Raw genomic sequence first — 23,400 nt, 5'->3', positions numbered from 1 at the left:
AAAAAGCCACTGAGTATACAGGAACACTCAAGGTACAGGTCTCTAACCTAACATGTCTAGACTACTTCTGTTTTAGAATGCGTATCAACAGCTTTTCCGTAGGAGTTAAATTCCTAAACACTTATTGTTAAATAAATTCATATTTTATTATGTAAATCAATTGTGCTTAATAAAACCTTCTACAGAAGATGCTGTAAGGTGTTTTACCAGTGCACATTAAAATCATTTCATATTTAGGTACACTTTGTCATCTCTAACTAGAGCATAGAATATTCATAAAAAAGTTAACTGCAGTAATAAAAGCTCATTTTACTATTACCAGTGAAGAGAGAAAAATGCCAGATTACTTTGAAGGTAATTATTCAATTTTTTAAATCACATCATATTTTCTCAAAGCTTACAGTAGTATATACGAACGCTTCCTATGAGTAAAAGATATTTTCTCTCAGAATATTTTTTGCTCATAATCAAAAAATGGTGACTAATCTTTCTGTCACTGAGGTTTCTTACGACAAACACATCTTTCATTTCAACAAATACTACCATCACTCCGATGATCCGCAAGGGGATCTTAATTCTCACTGCAAATACTAGCTTGAAAAGGTATCAGATGATTCTTTGTGAGAGCATTTTTTTTTCTAAAATAGACTTTCAAGCGTGGGGCATTTGGCCTAGTGGTTAAGACGATGCTTAGGGCGTCCAAATTCCATGTAAAAGTGCTTGGATTTGAGTGTGAGCACTGTTCAGGACTCGACCTTCCCGTCAATGAACAGCCAAAGCAGCAGCAAATGATGGCTGGGTTCCTGCAACCCACATGCAAGACCTTGCCTTCCTCGGGCATATCTCTAATTCTCTGGTAGTTGCAGGCATTCATTTGATGTGGGAACTGGAATCTCCCTCTCTCTTTCTCTCTCTCTTTCTCCCTCAGTCTCTATCTGCCTGCCTTTGAAAATAAATTCATTGAAAAGAAAAAATAAAATAAAAACAAAGATGCAGCCTGTACAGAGAACACGTGGCATGCCTGTATCCCACATCTGAGGGTGTGGGTTTGAGTTGCGGAGCTCCTCCTGATCCCAGCTTCATGCAAGTTCAGGTTCTGTGAGGCAGCGTAGGAGGGTTTCCAACCAACTGGGACAGCCAGAGTGGTTTTTTTTTGTTTGTTTGTTTGTTTGTTTGTTTGTTTTTGTTTTTTTTTGCCTGCCAGTTTTGGCCTGGCAAATCTCTGGTATTGGGTAATTGGGAGATTTCTTCTTTCTTATAAATAAATGTAAAAAAAAAAATCAGACTTTATTCTCTCCAGCCTCTGTGTGTGTGTATGACTGCCTTATCATTTTAATGCAAATGACCATTTCCCATCAGGGACTGTAGCTTCCTTGAATGCATGAAGGGATCATGCCTTTTCTTGCATTTTCTTTTCGCTCCCATACTTAACATACTCCCTGTACTAACGAGAGTCATATTTTCAAATAGATATATTAATGTTAAATACAAATAATTTCCTATATATTGAAAGTGTATCTTTACAATAAATAAGAAGTTTTCTTACTGTCTACACTTGACATACAAAGCAAGAGTAGACAGGAATCAGGCTTCAAGCTCAGGAACTACCTTGGATTACTTCCTATGCTGAGTTTGATAAGAGCAAAAGTCTGAAAACACAGAACAAAATAAACTTTGCTGTTATCAAACGACTGTTGAAATAATGCATGGGATTATCTCTACTTCTTCTAGAAAAATAAATCTGATAATGCCACATTTACATGCATATTGAAACACAGTGATAAGTTTTTATATGTTTTGGGCTCTGACACATGTAACAAGACATAGAACAGAAATCAGGTTACCATTTTGGTGTGGGCAGTAAACCCACTTACCTATCTATCTCCATGCTTATATGTGTCAATTATTTATTGGGTATATGTTAGTGCTAGTAATATTTATAGATCCACAACTGACATTTGTGACTTAACATTTGTAGTTGGCAAACTCAATAAAGCTTAAGCACCAAGGTGTAAGGGGAGGCTAGAGAATAAATGTTTTTTAAAAACACAGTATAAATAAAAATAATGGAAAGTGCTATATAAAGCAAACTGAACTGATCAGACATACTACAGATAGATAGATATCATATATCTTTGGTTTTTCTGTTGAACTATACAATGCAATAATATTGGCAAATAAAGCTTAATTTTATTAACAACTATCAAGTATTTATGAGGTTATACTTTTCATATTTAACTTTCTAATAGCTACTCATTGAATTAAATAAATAAACAAGAAAACATTGTGTGCCAATAGTGAGAACGGTTAAAAAAAATCTGGGGCCAGCATTGTGGTTCAGTTGCCTAATCCTTCATCGTTAAGTACTAGTTCATGATCTTAGCTGCTCCACTTAGAATTCATTTCCATGTTTACAGCCTTGGAATGCACTGAAGGATGGCCCTTGGGACCCAGCACTCATGTAGCAGACCTGGAAGAAGTTCCTGGCTCCTGGTTTCAGATTGGCTCAGCTCTGGCCACTGCAGCAATTTGTGGGCTGTCACCATACTACAGTCAGCTAAATTTCTGCCTGTAGCACATGTATTCCACATGGGAGATGTGGAGGAAGCACCTGGCTGCTGACTTTGAATCAGCTTACCTCCTGCCATTGAGGCCACGTGGGAGTGAACCAGCAGGTGGAAGATAGCTCTGTTTCTGGCTCACTCTCTCTCTGTACCTCTGCCTTTCAAATAAAGTAAGATTAACATTTTGGGAAAAAGTCTGATATAGACATCATTAGGTATGTGAGAAAAATCCTTATGTCACAGAAAGTTACATACTTAAATTTTTTTTTAAAAAGCCAAAAACTAAAGGTTAAAATAGCTTCTATTGAATGTGTGAAAAAATTGAAAATAAAGGCTAAAATTTAAAGATACAAAAAGAAGCACATGAGCTCATTGTGAAAAATCATAGACAAGCTAGTCTGAAAATATCCTTGCTATAAAATACACTGATAATAATTGGAGTTATGTCATCACAATTTTGGTTAATGTGGCATTAATTCACAAGTCATTGTTTTTTTTAATCAGGTAAAATAAGTTACTTGCTCTTCTAAGGAGATATGTAATTAGGATGTTGATAATTAAACCCAAGATGAGGCACCCCAAATTCCAATAAATTATGCATGTGCAACTTTTAAAATTACATCTTAATTAGTAGCTTAAAATAAAACCAATTTTGGAAGCTCGGATATTACATTTTTTTAGAATCATTCAAATTTTATCAATGAAAGCTAAGTTTTAAAGAATAAAATTTCAATTACATATCAGACATGATGAATTATTTAATATATCAGTTTAAGTAAATTGCCTTAAGAAAATTGTCTCAGTAAACTCTGCTGTACATTTCAATTCACACTGAGATCAATGCTAACTCAATGCCATGACTTCTTACTTCTGCACTTTAATCTCCTTGTTCCATGAGGTATATTTTTTTCATTTTCTACTACAACTGTTCTTTGTATTGTTGTTGTTTTTGTTTTTACTTCTACTTTATACGGAAATGTTACTGTTTAGACTCATTCATAGTTTTTTATGTCAACCTGAGGCCTGTGGTGCCCAGGTATTTGATTGAATATTATTTCAGGTGATATTGTGAAGGTATTTTTGGTTGGCATAAATATTCACTTCAGTTCACTGAGTAAAAACAAACCTGCCAACCCTAATGTGATGGTACTGTCATCCAATCAATAAAAACTCTGGACAGAAGAAAAAGGCTGGCCTACCCTGTGTAAATGAGAATTCCTGGTGCCTGACCATGTTTTGAACTCCAGTATTGTCTTTTTCTTTCCTTTGGCCCAATCCGACACATCAACTCTTCCTAGGTCTTGAGCAAGCAGGTTGTTGGACTTGGATGACACCATCAGCTCTTTGGCTGCCCACTCACTGCTCACTTAATACATCTTGGGATTTGTCAGTCTCATCAATCATTTCAACAAACATCCTTTAACCACCTCTCTATTTAAGCATATATCCTTTCAGTTCCTGGCTTTTGGAGAATATTGACAAAAACACCACCAAAATAAATCCATTAGCAACTTCGCAGCAAACATTGACAAAATTTTGTATTCATTTCAAAGTGATTAAAAATGATCCTTGTTACTAGATGGTCTCAACTAGAGACTATCATGCTCAGTGAAATAAGTCTATTCCAAGAAGACAAATACCATATGCTCTCTCTAATATAAGGAAATCATAATGCAAATTGGGAAGTATAGTGATGGAGTAATAAAGATTATCATATCCGGATATGAAGACACAATGCAACATGTATCCCTAATTCCAAATCAAGGATAGACTCCCAATGAAACTTTTGGATATATCTAGACAATGCGATGATTGTCTGACACTGTACCAACAATATCGGGGCATACTTAAATAACAGATTGATGGAAATATAACTCCTTATGAAGGTCTATATTATTGTAACACTATGGGGAAAATCAGCTGGGGGTTGGCATTCGGGGTGGGAATCCCAGACTCTACAAAATTATATCATAACATTCAAAATTAAAAATAAAAACTAAATATTAAATTTAAAAATGATTCTTGTTGGACAGATTTAGCTTTTCATTTAAAAGGCAAAGTTATAAGAGACACACACAGAGAAGAGACCCTCTAACCACAGTCCATTCTCCAAATGGCCACCATGGCCAGGACGAGGACATGGGTTTGCTTAGCCACTGGAGCACCAATCCTGGTCTCTAAAAACATTTTCTTACTAAGAGGTCCAAAAAATAAAATGCTGATTAAAATACAATGATTTACAAGAGCACTTACTCCTCCTGAGACTCTTTAAGCATTATCTTAGAATAGATAAGCAAGTAGTCATGGTTCTAAGCAAGGTGCACCTCCCACCCCCGCCAGCGTAACAATCCTCAGAAGACACATCACAAGCAACATGAAGAGAGCATGAATAGTTAACACTATCCCGAAGAATAAAAACTAAGCTGGAGGAGTCACAATTCCAGACCTCAAGACATACTACAGGGCAGTGGTCATCAAAACAATCTGGTGTTTGCACAGAAACAGATCAATGGAACAGAATAGAAACCCCAGAAGAAAGCCCATGCATGTAACAGCCAACTGATCTTCAACAAAATAATTGAAAATAACCTAGGGGAAAAGCCTGATCTCCTCAACAAATGCTGTCAGGACTGCAGAGGTAATTGGCAAGAGCCGCATTTGTCACCATATACAAAAATCAACTCTAAATGGATCAAAGACCTAAATCTGCACCTAGAAACCATCAAACTATCATAAAAAAACATAGGAAACACTCTGCAAGATACAGGAATTGGAAAAGACTTCTTAGAAAAGTCACTAAAAGCACAGACAACCAAAGCCAAAATAAACAAAGGAGACTATATCAAACTAAGGGGCAAAGGAAACGAGCAACAAAGAGAAGAAGCAACCAACAGAGTGGGAGAAAAATCTTTGCATTCTACATAACCAACAGAGGACTAATATCCAGGATTTACAAAAAACTTCAAAAACTCAAGGGCAGCAAAACAACCATGTGAAAACAATGGGTGGAAAAATTTAACAGATATTTTTCAAAAGAATAAATTCAAATGGCTAACAAACATATAAAAAAATGCCAGGCTCCCTAGCCATCAGGGAAAAACAAATAAAAACTACATTGAGATTCCACTTAACTCTAGTTAGACTGGCCTACAATCAGAACTCACTACTAACACCTGCTGGCACGCAGGTAGGTCAAAACATATCTTCCTTCATTGCTGGTGGCATAGAGGCTAGTTCAAGCACAATAGAAATCGGTATGAATAGTTTTAAGAGAACTGAAATCTGATATGCTGTATGACCCAGCTAGTCTACTTCCTGTAAATCTGCATATAAAAAAGGGATCCATAGTCCTACATTCATAGCAGCACAATCTACAACAGCAAAGGCATGAAACCAACCCAAATGCCCGTCCAAAAAGGAATGGATAAAGAAACTGGTATGTCTACTTTAGGGAATACCACTCAAGTCATTAAAAAGAATGAAATTCTACCATTTGCAACAAAATGCTTCCAACTAGAGACCATTATGCTCAGTGAAATAAGCCAATCCCAAAAAGACAAATACCATATTTCTCTCGGATATAAGACAATTTTCATACAAAATAAAAGATCAACAGATATACAGGTAAACATGCATGGGCACATAATCATCAACAGAAACTGCAAAATAGATACAAGATACAAAGATATAATACAGTACGCATCTCTAATCCCAAATCAAAGATGGATTCCAAATGAAACTGTTACATATATCTTGACAATAGGATGCTGAACTCTGTCATTGTCCATACATACAATGTTATGATACACTTAAATAGCAGAATGATGTTTTAGAAGGACTATAGTATTGTAATAACATAGGAGAATAACACAGGGGAAATCAGTGGGTGGAGGGAATTAGGAAAGGAGGAGGAGAGAAATCACAGAGCCTATAGAACTCTACCATAAAGTAAGTATATAAATAAGCAAGTAAATACATAATAAATAAGTAAATACCCTCTGCTTTCACACATGCACACTCCCACACTCAATCACTTTTGATGTCTCACCTGATGAAGGTTTTATTTCAGCTGTCCACATGACCTCTTGTCCATATGAGCAACGATTCTTAAAAAAGAGTATTTACTTATTTTTGAGGTAGAGAAAAGTAATCTCCCACTCACTGGTATACTCCTCAAATGCCCCCAAAGACGAGGGCTCTTCCAGGCCAAAGCCAAGAAATGAGGTTTCAGTAGCGAGATCCCAACACGGGAATAGGAAACCATATAGTTGAGCTCTCTTGGTTTCCTCCCAGCGTCTGTATTTGCCAGGAAGCTGCAGTCAGGACTTTGAGCTGGGTTTCGGGAACCTGGTGTTTTAACGAGCATCTTAAACAGCTAGGACAAATACCTGGTCCTCAAGCCATATTTTAGCTCTAAGTATGTCCCGACTGAAAGTCAGAAGTCTAGTTAAGGTGATGTTGTCCATAACTTTTCAACATGATGATGCAATATTCAAGCAGGTCTTATCACCTGCTTCAATTTATTCCAAGAACTCAACTATTTTATACAACTCTTCAAGGAATCATTCCTCAGTACCATAATTGCTAGCAAGTTTGTACTGTGTTGGCCACCCTTTCTTTTATTTCAGCTTTTCATAAAAATTCCTTTTGTGTGACAGTCAAGCAGCTGTGCTTTGTTCTTTAATGTTCCTAGCCTGGATCCCCAGCCGAGACCACTTTATAACATAAATGGCACAGCACCATTTTCACAGCAGGGACAACTGTGTTCATCTTCAAAAAAAAAAGCATTAATAAAATGAGACTGTAATGAACATGCTAATTCTGATCACAGGGTACTACACAAAGACAGAGATAGCTGACTGCCTTCTCTCTGAAACATTGTAAAAGTTGTGTTTTTCTTTTAACAACTGCTATAATAGCTTACATTTTTTGAAAAAGACATATTATGCAAACATTTCTCTCTATTTCCCAATGCAATGCTTCTCTGTCTTACCTAACTGCTCACTGCGTGTCTTACTATCTCAGTAACAGTCACCTTCAGGGAACATATTTTTTTCTGTCTTGCAAGAACTGACTTGCTGAACTAGCAAATGACTCAATCATAGATCGAATGATCTCAGCAATGGGATCACCAATCCAAGCCCTCTCCCATCCATTGGAAAAGAAAAAAAAAACTAAATTGCAAATAAAACAAGGAAGGTCGCAGATTCGGTCACAATGCAACAGCTATTTTGTGACAGAGTTCAATATCAAATTGCTTGAGACTTAGACTTCGGTGGTTTGTATAAAGTTTTTGCTCTCATTATTGTCAAATGATCTATGAATGATACATAACAAATATTAAGCTCACTAAGCTTTAAACAGTGCCTATTTGATCAATGAATATTTTGGAACAATTATACACTGTACTTTGTTTATGAACAAATACGTTTCCTGTAAAAGGAAAAGAGGAACGCTATACATCATTCCTTGTTTTATTCTGACGGTGGTGGTCGCGGTGTGAGAGTAAAGCTATTTGGAAACGGACAGGATGTGATCCGTTAATCAAGCATCCATAAGAGACTGACTGCAATCACCTGAGATTGTGAATGTCCTTTTTATCACTGCTACCGCTACTGCCCACAAGCAACAATGATCTAGTCCTTACTGTATTTTCCTTAGTGCCACACGGGACACAGGCTGGCAATTATTCCTATGTGAAGATGCTGGACACTCACCACCGTGCCACCACACCGATATCTTTGTTACACGCTCATTATACAAGGGTGGATTCATAACTCAATGACTGATCATCTCCTACATTGTTGGGAGACTCCTCACTGGCCGCATAACAGACTTTGAAAATTCACAAAAGACATTCATTGTAAGACTGGAGAGGAGAACAGCGAGGAAGAGAGGGAAAGAAATTGGGGAGAAGTAAGATGACCCCAGCGCCTACTAAACTGTGTCATAAAATAATAATAAGAAGAAGATGTACTATATACTCTCGTGGATAACAAATGCATTTTTCTAGTTATTATCCTAAAAACAATTTCCCTAAGATACATGACACTGAGATGCTGAGATAACCATTTTTCTAGAACTGTTGCATAGATCAGAGCTATATGAATAGGAAGAAAGAATTTCTGATGTGTTTCTTTGCTCAAAACATTCAGGTCGTCCTCTATTTTTACGAAAAAAAAAATCTATCAGCAGAGTCAGGGAGATGCATGTCAAAGAGAACATTTTTCACAGCTGTTTTATAAATATATGATTCAATACATAAATTTGTATTAACTATTTTCCTGCTGATACATTCAGTCAGGAATAAATTACAGCCAGTAAAAATTTATATAAAATTCATTTCATAGCAATGACAAATGGACTTCTTAAGGCATTCAGATTCCACCTTGCCCTTCCTGGATGCTTGGCAAAGAATTTGCTGAGCTAACAGTGCCTCAAAATGAGATGAGGCAGAGTTCCTAGTAACCCGTTGATCAGTTCTGAGAACTAGACTGTCTTATTGTAGCTAAAGTCCACACCTTGCATGTGCTAGAGTCGCATATGGATGTCAGTTTGTGTCCCGGCAACCCTGCTTCCCATCCAGCTCCCTGCTTGTGGCCTGGGAGAGAAGTCCAGGAAGACCCAAAGCCTTGGGATCCTACATCAATGGGAGAGACCCAGAAGAGGCTTCCGGCCCAGTAGTTTTCATTCAGCACGGCTCTAGCCATTATGGCCACTTGCGGAGTGAATCAACAGATGGAAGATCTTTTACTCTTTTTCTCTTCCTCTCTGTATAACTGACTTTCCAATAAAAGTAAAATCTTTCAAAAAAGCCAGGACAATGAAAAAAATTCAATTTACCTGGAGGACATAGGAACTTTATTCAACTCCTCTTTGTTCTTATATGAACCTAACTCTAAAGTGTAACTATTTCATTCTAAGGCCTATTCACCCTGAACTTCAACTAACCCTTCTTTATGAAAATCCTCCCTTATTTTTGAGAGCTAGGATAATTTCAAACAGGCTATTGAGGGGAAGTTTTCCTTGAAATGCTCTCTTTAGTGCCCGTGACAGGCTAGAGTATTATCTCCATGTCTTCTTGCATTAGCGGCACAGATCACATGCTTGAACCTCCAATTAATTAGGCAATCCAGTAGCCTGTGTGAAACAAATGAGTGATCTCCATACAGTCCACTTAGACAAAACTAATCATGACAGCTGGCACATTGGTGGCATTTGTCAGCAAAGTGGTGGGGAGAAAGTCAATGACCCATGTGGACACAATGGGCCTCTCTGATCAGGGAGAGGGGATGGATCCTGTGAAATGTTCTCCAGCTACTAAAGAACAAAGTGCCCGAGTGCCTGCTGATATAATCTGCAATAGACAAGAAGATTAACTATGGACATGAAGCTCATCAACTGTGATATGAACCTCTCAGAAGTCAATAATTCAACCTTTCCATTATTCCAAATCAATGACTATCAGCTTACCACACAAACTCACAATTTTTTCATCACTCAAAATACATCTGGCTTATTTCAATTATTCTTTCCCCAAATTACCAAATCTGGTCGTTTTAATAATATGAAGGCTTAAGTACTTCACTGAAATAAAAATAAATCATACAAATGTGCTTGTATATAAAAAACATTCACACAGAAAGTCAAGGTGTTATTAAAATTTCCAAATGCATTTGCACTATATGAGAAGTAGGCACATAAAACAGCCAGGGAGAACTCCAGCCAGCTGGGTGGCAGGAAAATGTAAATCCATGTGAATTATAAATGAAATGATATTTTTCTGTAACATTTTGTTAATGCCTCCATCAAGTGAATAAAGATTAAGCAGAGCAAATTACTGCCAATAGTTCCTCTGGAGGAATTAAAGGGATTTGAAAAGTAATGAAAACAAAACAAAACAAAAAAATCTCCTAAATTTCATTGTGTCTTTGTAATAAAGTTTTTACAAGACAGCACTAATTCTAAACTAGGTGGAGAATTTGAGAGTAAAATTATGAAAGAAATTCAATAAATGATTCTTACTTGGCTACATTATAAAACATCTAAACGTGAAACTCAAGTTTTACACTTCCTAAATTAATGTGAACAAAAATAGGCAGAGCACACCTAAACGGACTCTTTGCATACTACAAAGAGCATGTAAAATCACTAAGAAGCCTTGCATTTCTATAATCAGAATTTTTTATAATCTATTCATTTGTCCCCATCTTCTTTCCTGGTATATGTTAATTCTTTCCTTTACCTTTCCAAATACTGTAAACTCATATATTTTAAAACTAATTCCCTCTTGAGATGGAACTTGTTCGCATGCTTGAGGATTGGTTCCCACAGGCCTCCCTGGGTATGAATGAGCTCTGGGTCAAATGCCCTGGACTGTGGAAGTGTCTCTATGGGGTGAATGTTTTCAGGGCAACCTGTTCCATATTCCACAGGATTCAGTTACCAAGCAGGTGGGGCACCAAGGTGCTAGGTTCCGAGGATTACAAAGCAGGACTAGTGCAAGAAGTCTCAAAGATGGGCTACCTCCTTTCCCTGCCATCTTCCTTTAGGTTATGTTTGTACCAGCTGGAGAGCTAAATTTCAGCCCTAAGGCATATAGCTCTTTGGATTATTATCTTGCATTATGAGATTATAATGGCCTTATGTTCTGGGAATTCCCTCCCTGTTTTAGCCAAAGAAATGTCTCTTCTTGTTTGTAATTGTACTTTATATTTTAAGATATTTTATCCATTTCTGCATATGCTTATCAGAAAATAGGCAAATTTCTGCTTCAACTTAGCTTATGATAAATGTTCAAAGATGAAGCTCAAATATGGCTTGTCTGTTTTTAAGCAGCATTCTATTAGATGTGTTAAGAGATAGATGCCTAATCAGCATTTTTCTACAATACCTAAAGGTTTACATTAGTTAAAACATCAAAATGTATGTGCAAACAATCTCATCATCTACATAGATCAACTAATTAATTTGCCTTCTCTTTTGTGAATTATTTTTAAATCTGAAATCCATCAGACAAGTTTTGAGTTTCATTACTAAATCCTGCCTATCTCAAATAAGTAGGTTTCTAACAATCACTAAAGAGCATTTTCTTCAGAAGAACCAGGATATTTGCAATGTAGAGCAGAAGCAAAATGTTTTTCAAGAGGTACAACACACATACGTTCCTCAATGTGATCAAAACTGTGGAACTGAGAACAAATATGCTTAATCCATACAAATTGCTCTATGATTTACATCCAATTTCTCTTTCATGTCCAATTTCTTTAAGAAAATCTACTCCCTTAAATTCTAGAAGTAAAATGGATCACAAAGCATGGGAAATAAATAAAATGTGTGAAGGTGTGAAGGGAATAAAGGCATGCAAGGGTTAATGGGCAAATGTCAATGGTTGAGTGTTTCTCAAGCGAAGTTCTCACCTCTGCACAAAGGACTGAGAGATACAACACACAGTCAATCTTTGGCTCAATCCTCTAGCACTCTCATTGTGAAGGAGGTAAGAAAATAAGCAACCTATATTGAAGATTTGGCAAATAACCTAATTCTTTGTTCAAACTATCTAATCAACATATTCAGTCAAAGAAGCGATTCCCTGTGTTGGTTCTGCCATGCAACAGGTTTTAGAACAAGACTGATAAAAGATTAGAATAGAGATAAATTTTCTGATATAAAGGAAGTGGTGTCTCTTTCACATTCTGATCACCAATGAAAAAGAACACAGCTTTAGACAAAGGCTGTTCTTTTACTGTTGCAAAACTTCAGCTCAGCCTTAGCTGTTTGCACAATGTAGTTGCTAAACAAGCTATGAATAATCCATGAGGAAATAACTCTTACCTACAGAAGAGTAACACACCTTGTTTCTTCACAGATTTTATCCCAACAACCAAAACAGTATCTGCCCCTTCAAAACATCACTGCTTTTGCTTTTTTTCTTTTTCTGATTAATATATTAACACCGATAATGAGAAACTGCCTTTCCCACGCTGTTCAATTCAGGTTCAACCCTTAAAAACATCTTACTTAAAGCAGTTTCCATTCAAGCATCACAGCCATGCTCGTCTTTTCCACAATCCTGCCAAAGAACACCTGAGAAACTGAATTCCAACAGGATTCAAGCAACAGTCTTGCACTTGAGCACTTACCACGCAAAACTGTGAGTCTTGTGGATACACTTATCTCTCCCACGTTATTTGAGGCCACACATTCATAAATGGCCTCATCCCGTGGCGTCCGTAAGGGCTGTATTCTGAGAACTGATCCAGATCCATCGTCAAACTCTATTACCTATTAGAGGAAACAAGAGCTGTCACAGGTGTTGTTACAGTCGTCTGCCTCTCAGCTAAACCTCTCCACCCAGGGAGGAAGCAGCCATGAGGCTCGCAGCAACCAAGGCATCATCCAAAAACTGAATTGTGACTCAGTGATGAGACAGAATATTTGGCCCACGTTAATGAACCTTAGCCTGAGCAAATCCTGAATCTACTTGTATGAATAGGTAGACCATTAGCCTCAACTGACAGCTGAAGATATCCTGTTATGTGTATTTAGAGCAAACTCATCGTATTAATTATGTGAGATGTACAGCCATGACGGATGAATTTAAATTGTTTTGTTTTAGTTTTTTTTTTTTTTTTTTTTTATAGCATGGGAGCACATGTGGATCCATTCAGTAATTGGACTGTTGGAGTGAAGACTTAAATCCATACCACCACCAACAGTTCTGGTTTAAAGTGTCTCATCCTGAGGAGTATAAATGAGTGAACCATGAAGAAAAACGGCATAAATCTAGCACTTAAGCAGCCAACAAGATGCTTTCACAATCCAAAAGCCTAATGGCATGCATTAATTTTGCCATAAATCATTCCAGTATTTGTTCTAGCTTAGCCTTTTCTGCATTTTTAGGGCATTCTTGCTGTAAAATGGAGGCTTGCTTCACCAGGCAGAAAATTAATGTCCCAAATACTAAGCCTTGAATTCACCATCATTATGAACTCTACTTTCAAGCAACATAAGCAATCTCAGGTACTTGGCAATAATTTCAAGAACTGCTATAAAAATAAAGCTGAGGATGAAGAGAATGATATTAATAAGTACGTATGGTAAACTTTAGAGTTTTTTTATCCTTCTTGTCTATTCCAACCATGATTCTTTCAGTTATTTCTTAAATCCTGTAATTTTCTATTATTATTATCACTTTGCATGCCCCTATGAAAACCACTTCCATGTACCTAAATTGTGACTAGATTTATAATTGGTTATTCATACAACTGTGTATTGCTTAATCCCAGAATTTTTGTTTGACTGAGTATATATGCTAACACAGAAGGAAACACAGGAGTATTTTAAAATATGCCCACCTCAAGTTCTTTATACATTTCATTTTTTTATAAACTAAACTTTTAAAATGTTTTACTCTCCAGTGTGCCATATTTTTACTCTACTACTCACATATTTAAGAATTAGCCTATTATGGATCTTAGGAGAGAAAATTTTCATAGTTATTGGAATCTCAGTTAATTGCTCCATAATATAGAAATAAATCTATGAGCAGCTTAAGATGTAATGCAAAGTAATGCTTAAACACCTTTTATAGCAATTTACCTTTGATTAGTTTAATGCTAGGCAAAAATATGTGTTTACTTTCAAAAACTATTTTTTCAATATTTGGGCCTATCCACTTACAAAAACCAATATACCACACAATAAATGCTACTGTTGTAATTTCCAGTCTAAATATTTTCTAGTGCTGACCACAGACCAGACACCACATTCAGCATTTATGATAGAGAGACAAGCCTGTCTCATTTACTGCTCTCCTGGGCCTCCCAGATGAGGGAAAGCACAAAATAGAGGTCCTGCTAGATTTCGAAGATGTCTCCCCCAAGAGCCAATACTGTTGCAAGTAGGTGCATTGTGTAAAAATAATTATTTTTTTGTTAGATGTGTTTATATAACTCCTGTGGGGAATTAAAAACGTACACTTTGGAATGACTAGTAGTAAAATTTAATCTTTCATACAGTATTTGTTTAGAAGTCATTGTCACTAGCAAGCATGATATCAAATTTTCTTCGAAAAAAAAATCAACTTATTTTAAAGTTAAAAAAAAGGGGGGCAGAGATACACAGTGTATTGTTTTCTACATGGTGTAGGAAATATTTCCTAAAGGCTAATTTTACATCACTGTTAAGCGTTTGATCTTTAAACAGACATAATTTGTAGCTTATCACATGCAAACAACACTTCACATTTCAAATTTCACTGTAATAATTATCTTTTTATGCATCTGAACCACGTATGTCTCTGTGGTACCTTATGAAATGAAATTACTTAAATTGCTCTGGATTCTGTTCTACTGCTTTTAACTAGAAATTGCCTTGAATAAAGTGTGAATGAGGCCATGAGATAGATTGGAAACTCAGGGGAAAGGCAGTAAGTTTTACAATTATTGACAATCGAGGAGTCTTACAGAGGATCTCCTAAAAATCAAGCTGGCCCCTATGTGTCTTAATTTAGAGAGTGAGTCGGCCTTCACATCCTCTGTATGTATGGCTTATCATCTATTTTTTCTGACCACAATAAGTAAATTTCTGAGCTTTCAGATTCCTCCAAATCTCTCAAAGTACAGTCTCTGCATTCATTACCTTCACTGCAATGACGCTTCCTGAATAAAGAAAATCAATTATGCCAGTAAGTTTATCTACACTATCAACCCTGGCCACGCTTCTTTCACGACACTATTTTAAATTAAAACTGGAGTGAATTTCTCATTCCAGCTCATACAACTTGGTAATGCACAAGTGCAAGGCATAACAGTCAACATGCTTTGCAGCTCATTGCCCATGCCCTTCATGCTAACAAGAATCTGAATCCCTTCAGGGAAACTATTGCACCATCATTTTAAGCAATGGGATTGGATGAAACAGTGCATTCGTGATGCGCACACATACTCACACAAAATAGGCATTCACAGGCTTACATGAATAAGCCTGTACCATCTACCTGCCCAACAGACTGCTCCAGGTATACACATATAACTCAGTGGGAGCTGCTGGGAGAGTAAACTGCCACGAGCATCAAGTTTTCACACATCGCCCAGACATGGTTGGATGGAGTTGTAAGACTCTGTATTGTAACTTGAAAGGGAAATAGGCTGAGGATGAATCTGAAAGATGGATACTGGGAGCATTCAGCTCAGACCAGGAACTAAAAACGTTAGCCACTCAGACCTACAAATTCCCTTGTTGAAATAGCCAAGTAAAGTATGTCATCACATGAAGTATAAGAAATGCTATACTGCAGTGCAAAGCATCTCCTGTGAGAGACTACCTAAGAAATAACATACAAACCACAACAGAGCAGATGCGTTCTTCCCCCAGAGAAACAGAACAATGGACCTAATACCTCAAATCTCTGGTTGCTGACTTTCTTTCCTTTTTTGTTCCAGACAATTTTAGGTCTTGGGTCTCCAGTAGCTTGGCAAATGAAAGATGCAACTCCGCCAGATACCCCTGTCTGATCAACGGGAGTTCGTGTAAACCTGGGAGGTGCTGAAATTAAAAAGAAAGAAAGAAAGAAATAAACATCACAGTTACACTGGAAATAGAAACATAGACACTTCCTTTAACACTGCCCCTCAGCCTTCAACTCCATTTTCAACTAGACATACAAGGAATATCCTGGAATTGCAAAATTAGAAAAGCACCTGACACTTTTGAGGATAAGTTTTAAAGAAGGAGGTAACTTTCTGGTCAAGTTATCTGCCAGAGCTTTTATTGCTGAAATCTGTATTAAGGCAATGATCCAATAACTTCCGGAAAGCAACATCACACATTAATTTTTATTACCAGCGTTAAAAAAAAATCCAATTTGTCCTCTGTAACAAAATGAATGCATCAATCAAAGTGAGTAAAATTTTAGCTCTTTGCTTTGATGCCACTATCAGGACCATGCCAGAAAGCAGCACTGCCACTGCTGAGCTATTCAAATTAGTGACATTTAAGAGAAATTCTAGGAAATTCAAAAGAGACAAGAAATACAGCCTTGAATTAAAGGTTTGGCAAGAAATAGAAATAGTGAAAAATGATAAAGTGACTTTCTAACCCCAATATTGTGGGTTGCTTTACTGGAAACTTAATTCCACAATTTGAAAAAAAAAGAAAAGAAATGAAATGAACATAGAAGCCTCTAAAGCCATAGAAAAAACTTATTTCAAGAAAGACAAAGACTTAAAGTTCACTAAGGTTAAAGGGCTAGAAGTTGGAAGCATTTAAATACTCCTCATTCACTTGAAATTCCTTCCTTCTCCTTAAACATTTATTTCCCAGCTTAGATTTCAAAATCTACAAGTCCATAACACAACATTATAAAACACATTATGAAAATTAATGCACAATCAACATCTTGATTGTTTAGCAAGAAATTAAAGAGACCTAAATATTAAATAATTCAGCAACTACTGGTGAACACAGTAGTTGATAGTACAGCCTTATTCGAGCAGTAAATGTTGCATTTCAAAAATTTTGACTATATGTCATGAAATATAACACGGAATTGAAATATAACACGGGCTATGAAATATAACACGGAATTCTTAAAAGATTTATTTATTTTTATTTGAAAGGCAGATATATGGAGAGGAGGAGAGACAGAGGAGAAGATCTTCCGATCAATGATGCACTCTCCAAGTAACTAGAATGACAGGAGCTGTGCTGCTCTGAAGCCAGGAGCCAGGAATTTCATCCAAGTCTCCCACGTGAGTACAGGATCCCAAGGCATTGGGCCATCCTTGACTGCTTTCCAAGGCCAAAAGCAAGGAGCTAGATGGGAAGCAGGACTGCTAGAATTAGAACAGGTGCCCATATGGGATTCCTAGAGCATTCAAGGCAAATAATTAGGCACTAGGCCACCGCATTGGGCCCCTAGCATGGAGTTTTATATGAGATCATCAACTAATAATGAAGGTAGAAACACACATGACTGGGTAGAGTATCCTAAAATTGTTTGAGATAGTATTGTAATTTTTTTCTACTTCTTGAGATTTTGAGTTATAATTAGACATGTTAAAATATGTTTGTCTAAGCCTGAACCCTAACCCTAATGGCTAAAGTCCTTGCCTTGCATGCACCAGAATTCCATGTGGGCACTGGTTCATATCCCAGTTCCTCTAATTCCCATCCAGCTCACTGACTGTGCCTAAGAAAGTAGCACAGGATGGCCCAATGCTTTAGGTACTTGCACCTGCTGGGAGACCCAGAAGAAGCTCCTGGCTCCTGGCTTTTGGATCGGCTCAGTTCTAGGCATTACAGCTATTTAAGGAGTGAACTAGAGGATGGAAGATCTTTCTCTCCGTCTCTCCTACATTCCATAAATCTGTCTTTCCAACAGAAACAAATAAATATATTTTTTAAAGATTTATTTTTATTATGGTTTTTTTTATTGGAAAGGCGGATATACAGAGAGGAGAGACAGAGAGGAAGATCTTCCATCCGATGACTCACTCCCCAAGTGAGCGCAACGGGCCGATACTATGCCGATCCGAAGCCAGGTGCCTCTTCCAGGTCATCCATGCGGGTGCAGGGTCCCAAAGCTTTGGGCTGTCCTGGACTGCTTTCCCGGGCCACAGGCAGGGAGCTGGAAGGGAAGCAGGGCTGCCGGGAATAGAACTGGCACCCATATGGGATCCTGGGCGTGGAAGGCGAGGACCTTAACCACTTGCGCCACCGCGCTGGGCCCTAAATATTTTTTTTAAAGTCCCAATACTTTACTTTTTCCTTTCTTTTCAGTTCTCTGATCCTTGATGCTGATTTTCTTTTCTGCGTCGATGGTTACAGGAGTATGTAACTGAGGAGTTGTTTTAAGAGTTGATGGTAAACGCTTCTTTTGTAAACAATCTTAGGATTTTAAGAAAGGAGAAAAACCACAGTAGATTCCACCTCTGCCTGCTGCTAACTGCAGCTTCCTCTGCCTTGGCTCCAGCCTCCCACCTGACTGAACGGCCTGGCTTGATGGTAAGCTCTAACTCCTGGTTTGGTTCCCCTGCAGTCAAGAAAGTAGAGATCCTTTCCAAGCTCCTTTATGATTATCTTGGGAGGAAAAAAAAAAAAAAGAAAGAAAGAAAGAAAGAAAGAAAAGAAAAACACCTAGCTTTTCTGTTTCCTAACTACAACAATGTATGAAGTAAATTATTTTTGCAGACATCCAGCCCAACTTTAATGTACTGTTTTTAACTTCCAGAAAGAGAGAAATTTAGAACAGAGGAGAGAGGCTGTTTTTGCCATATTGGTCCTGGAGAAAGAGTTTTTACCATCTCCGCCTCAACAAATTCAACTTGTTGATTACAATGGAACTAATGGGAACCCTCAACCTTTTCATGTTCAGAAATATGGGCAAATCAAATAGGCTGTAAAAACCTGTGCCTTGAGACACCCCATCCTGTGGCATCACTGAGTGGCAGGACAACCCAGGCGATGACCAGAAACTGAGAAGTATTCCAAATGCTTTGAAAGTGATGCAGAGTAAGAGGAATAAAAAACATGGTACACCAACGTCATTCATGTATAAACAAACAGAAAACACATTACAAGTTTTTATGAAGTTCTCTTTCTGTTTGGGAAACAATGCAAATTGATAATAATAACTCACATGTCAGCATCTAATAAAACAAAGTATAATTATGTAATTAAATTCCTAAGGAAATTCCCTTAGAAAACAAAGCGCTTTATACTGCTGTACTAAATGTTATGATGCCGTCATTTTTAGGTGCCTTATTTTCTTGCCCATATTTCATAAATTGTCAAACCTGTACAAAACTTATTTTAAATTGTCTTAAAACAGTTACTTCAATGCATGCGTAGGGTGATGAAATAGTACATTAAATGGCTAAAATGAAATTCAACAAACCTAGAGAGAGGATGCTATTTTTCCCATACTAGAGTGTGTGATTAAGGAACAGCCTCTAATTTCTCATCTCAAACAATGAATGAAAACTAGAGAATCTGACCGTCCCCCATAAGGCACTGGCTAATGAGGCAAGTGCTACCTACATACTATTGCCATGTAACAACCTTACTTTCAAAAGCTCATTTGTGATGAACAGTGGATAACAACACTAAAATAATAAAAGAGAAAATTTCAGCTCTCCATGGAAAATAGCAAAGGCAAATTCTCATAAAGTTGAAGAAATAAACGTGAGTCTTTTGGCAATGTTGCCCAATTGTGTTTCTGATCCACCTGCACTGAAGTTTTCATGCGAAGTGCCAACAAGAGTGATAAGCAGCCGATGAGGTGACTTCCAGATGCCACTGGAAGGATTTTACTTTGAAGCCCAAGCTAAGTAAAGGAATTGACCTGCTAAACTCTGAAAATTTGAGTGAAATACGCAAAATTTGTCTCAAGACCTACTACTTTGTTTCTAACTTCTACCAACTACCACTGTAGTGAATCGGTATTCCTCAAAAAAATAAAATCTGAAAGGAGTCCTCCAAAGTATTCTTAAGAAAGAAAGCAAAACAAAACAAAAATTAAATTGATCATTCTATACATTTCAAGAGACATTTCAGATGCTTTTATATGCAGAGTTTTTTTCTTCTCCCTTTTTTGAATGAAAGACATTGGCCTTCACAAACAAGAACAATTTTTTAAATATATATTTCTTAGGGGAATCTGACATTAAATTTTCTACATTTGCCCACAAAATCCAATCCACAGAAAGGATAAGTGTCATTCTGTGATACAAAGTAAGATTCTGGTTAATACAGTAAAACCCTTTCCTAAATACGTGTGCTGCATAAATCATCATCTTGGCGGACAAATTCTCAGGCTGATACTGTCAGCTCAGGGCAGCAAGCCAAAGGAAAGATAGGAGATAGAAAGAAAACTAAATGTAATAACTCCAGCAAATGCTCAGAGCAAGTAAAAATCTGTATTCTCACAAGAATACACAATACACAGCAACCTACTTGCCTTTCTCTGTATCTCAGCTTAATAAAAGACACTAGATGAATCCATTGCCTCCTTTTGGATATGGGCACTGCCCAAATATAAGGCATCCTCTGAAGTCGAGAAAAAAGGGAAGAGAATCCAAGGAAACCATGGAATCAAGACATCTCCTGAAACATCAGAAACTAGGACAGCCACAAATCTGAATAATAAAAGTCCTCATTTTTATTCCTGGAGATACAACTATGAGTGCTATATACTAGCTGTAAGAAAAAGAAAAGAGTAAGAGAGAGGTTTTAGTAATTTCCAATCACCCGTTGTTAAAGAGGTGTTGTTCTGTTTTTATAGCAAACTGCCATTTCCAGCCACCTGAAGCTGCCAACACTGCACTTTGCGAAATGCATTTCTGCCCAAGCTGATTTGGACAAGTGCAGAGTATGATCTTTTATTAAACTACTGTCAGGCCCTACAGAGGTCAAGTTACTGTTCAACTCTGGGAGTCTATTTTCTAAAATGGAAAGTAAAGGCTAAAACATGCATATGAGTCAGAAGAGAAGCATGGCTGATATTCTAGAATGCGTCTGCCATGCTCACTTGGTGTTTTCAAAGATGTGTGTATTCTCAGGATGCATTCTGGTGCAAACAATAGCCTGGGAATTTAGGAGATGACATTTTCTACACAGCTCCAAAGGAGAAAGCCACAGGCTATAGACTGATTTCTACTTATTACAAAATGAGACCGTTTCTTAGATTATAACCAATATCCAGTACGTCTGCAAGTAATGGTGGTAATATTTTTTATGCCAAATGATGTTTCAAGTTGTTAGGTTCTCTGATGACAAGGTGACGAGCCCAAGGTGCACTTACGGCTATTACATTTAGGGGAGAGAACCAACTAATAACAGTAAAGTACCTTTGCCTGTCCTTCACTTACTGCTCTGCTGAGGACAGAATCATCCCTTTAGTACACTCCATTAAATAGAGCTGCACATTAATGCAGCAGAACCACTGATGTCTGCCAGTAACATCTATGGTAGAACAATTTATGAGAAATTCTTAAAGGTTAACAAGACAACTCAGAATGAGATAACTTGATTGGCCAACTGTGGATCACTTAAAATAGATCCATGAGAAGAATCACATGATACAAAAGTTAAGGTAAGAAGTGAGGGTGTCATTTGTCTAATTCTAATTAATAAGCTGCTTCTGTGGACATCAAGAAAACACGTTGCATCGCGAACGAACCTAACAGCATGTTACTAATTGTTTCGTGTCTTTGAGCTGATTAACATTTCCTTAAATAGAGCTCTGGGTTTTTAAAAATATATTAGTCATAACAATATGCTCGAAATCTTGAAAGGTGAAGGTTAATAATGCCAGCAGGCGGAGAACGAGAGCGAGGACAATGAGAACATGCATACGGCCCTGTGTTTAAGTATCTGTTTCCTTCCTCAGCAAGGATCTCTAAAGTTTATGGCAATGCCTGGGGACCATCTCTGGCCTCTGTTTCTCTGTGTCAGGATGAGGGCTCTAAACGAAGACCCAGGAGCCTTCTGCTAGCAAGTGGGAAATACAGAGCACATGAAACAGATGCCAGATCTTAAGGACTGGCAGCAAAACTGTCTCGGGATTTTATATCCTCTCCCAGTCACAATAACAGCCCTAAATACTTGTGGTTGATGGATTATATCTATAGTCAACTTGACTGTCACGAGGTAATATTGTGGGCAACGTACGTGATCGAGCAGTGCAACTGCACGTGCACATGATAGAAGAGACGTCCCACAGTTCGTACATGACTGTTAAGGAGGTGGAAGTCATGGCACAGCTGCAGTCTGGATGGCTTCCACAGCAAATGCACTCTATAAGCCAGGGCTTTATGGGGACACCCAACTCACTACATCTGATTTGACAGGAGACATAGTTTGACATCAGTGCCCAGGACAAGCGGATCTTCAAATTCAAGAACACATCTTTTAATTACTTAAGAAATTTCCTCTTTTTAATACCACCCCCACAACAACTTTCAGCCTGAATTTCTAATTTAAGGAACATTACACCCCAGAATAAAATAAAAAATGAGCGTTCCTCAGGGAGTTTCATGCAGCAGATTAAATGATTTCTGTATCTCTTATCTAATGCTTTCCAGTAGTTCTGAAAGATGTTTTCTAATACTGTCTCATAGATTTGTGGAAAGCATAACAATAGCGAACAGAAAGAAGGAACAGAGAAGGAGGGAGGGAAGTAAAGAGGGAAAGGGTAAAAGTGAAGCACGGCTGGCTCACTGAAGCTAAGACTGAGCCATGGATTTTCAAAATCTCATTTAAAGTCCAGTTGTGATACCCTGAAAGCTTCCTTGCATCAAATTAGAAGATGAAATGTTGCAAGATGCTGTGTGGACAACATAGTGTATCTCTTTTTTTTTTTTTGCCTGAAAATATGTTTACGTAGCTGTAAAATATATACCGATGCATCTCTCGAGACTTCGGCCAATATTTTGTGCTATTCCTACAACAGCTATTTTTCATTAGTTAAGTGAGAATGCTCACCTGGAATATGCTGCCTACAGAACTTACAAAGCACAAAGCAATCCAGGAGTCAAGTGAACTGGGGATAAATTCACTGATTTAGTGCTTTGAAAACAGAAAAATAAATCAGTGCCACAAAATTCATACACAAATCATCAAAGTTCCAACTTCAGTAGATTAGTATTATCCTACTTAACTGTTTGATTTGCTCTTGTTGGATAAAGACAAACATGCCAGTAAGGTTCCTGACATTGATTTACCCTCTTGCTTTTGAAGGTACTTGAGTGGCATGCCTCTATGTGTATTTACATGATTGATTTTATTTGAGTCCCATCTCCTCGATTCTTTGAGAATGACCAATGAGGTATTC

The 23,400-nt window shown here is 37.4% G+C and overlaps 1 protein-coding gene across 8 annotated transcripts in view; it reads right to left on the bottom strand.

Moving 5' to 3' along the window:
- The window catches only part of PTPRD (protein tyrosine phosphatase receptor type D), a 500,784-nt gene that overhangs the window by 270,556 nt on the left and 206,828 nt on the right, over nucleotides 1-23,400 (bottom strand). For 6 of the 8 annotated variants that reach the window (XM_040962882.1, XM_040962877.1, XM_040962878.1 and 3 more), the window contains 2 exons: nucleotides 15,967-16,112; nucleotides 12,707-12,848 (listed from right to left, as the gene is read on the bottom strand). In XM_040962882.1, coding sequence (XP_040818816.1) covers nucleotides 12,707-12,848; nucleotides 15,967-16,112 — 288 coding nt within the window. Of the gene's footprint in view, nucleotides 1-12,706; nucleotides 12,849-15,966; nucleotides 16,113-23,400 lie in introns of those variants that run through there. The other 2 variants (XM_040962883.1, XM_040962884.1) reach the window with 1 other exon arrangement.

Source organism: Ochotona curzoniae, unplaced genomic scaffold (assembly GCF_017591425.1).
Source record: "Ochotona curzoniae isolate NIBS_2020 unplaced genomic scaffold, NIBS_Ocur_1.0 scaffold_3208, whole genome shotgun sequence".
Taxonomy (NCBI): Eukaryota; Metazoa; Chordata; class Mammalia; order Lagomorpha; family Ochotonidae; genus Ochotona; species Ochotona curzoniae.
This window is presented reverse-complemented; position numbering and strand designations above follow the sequence as displayed.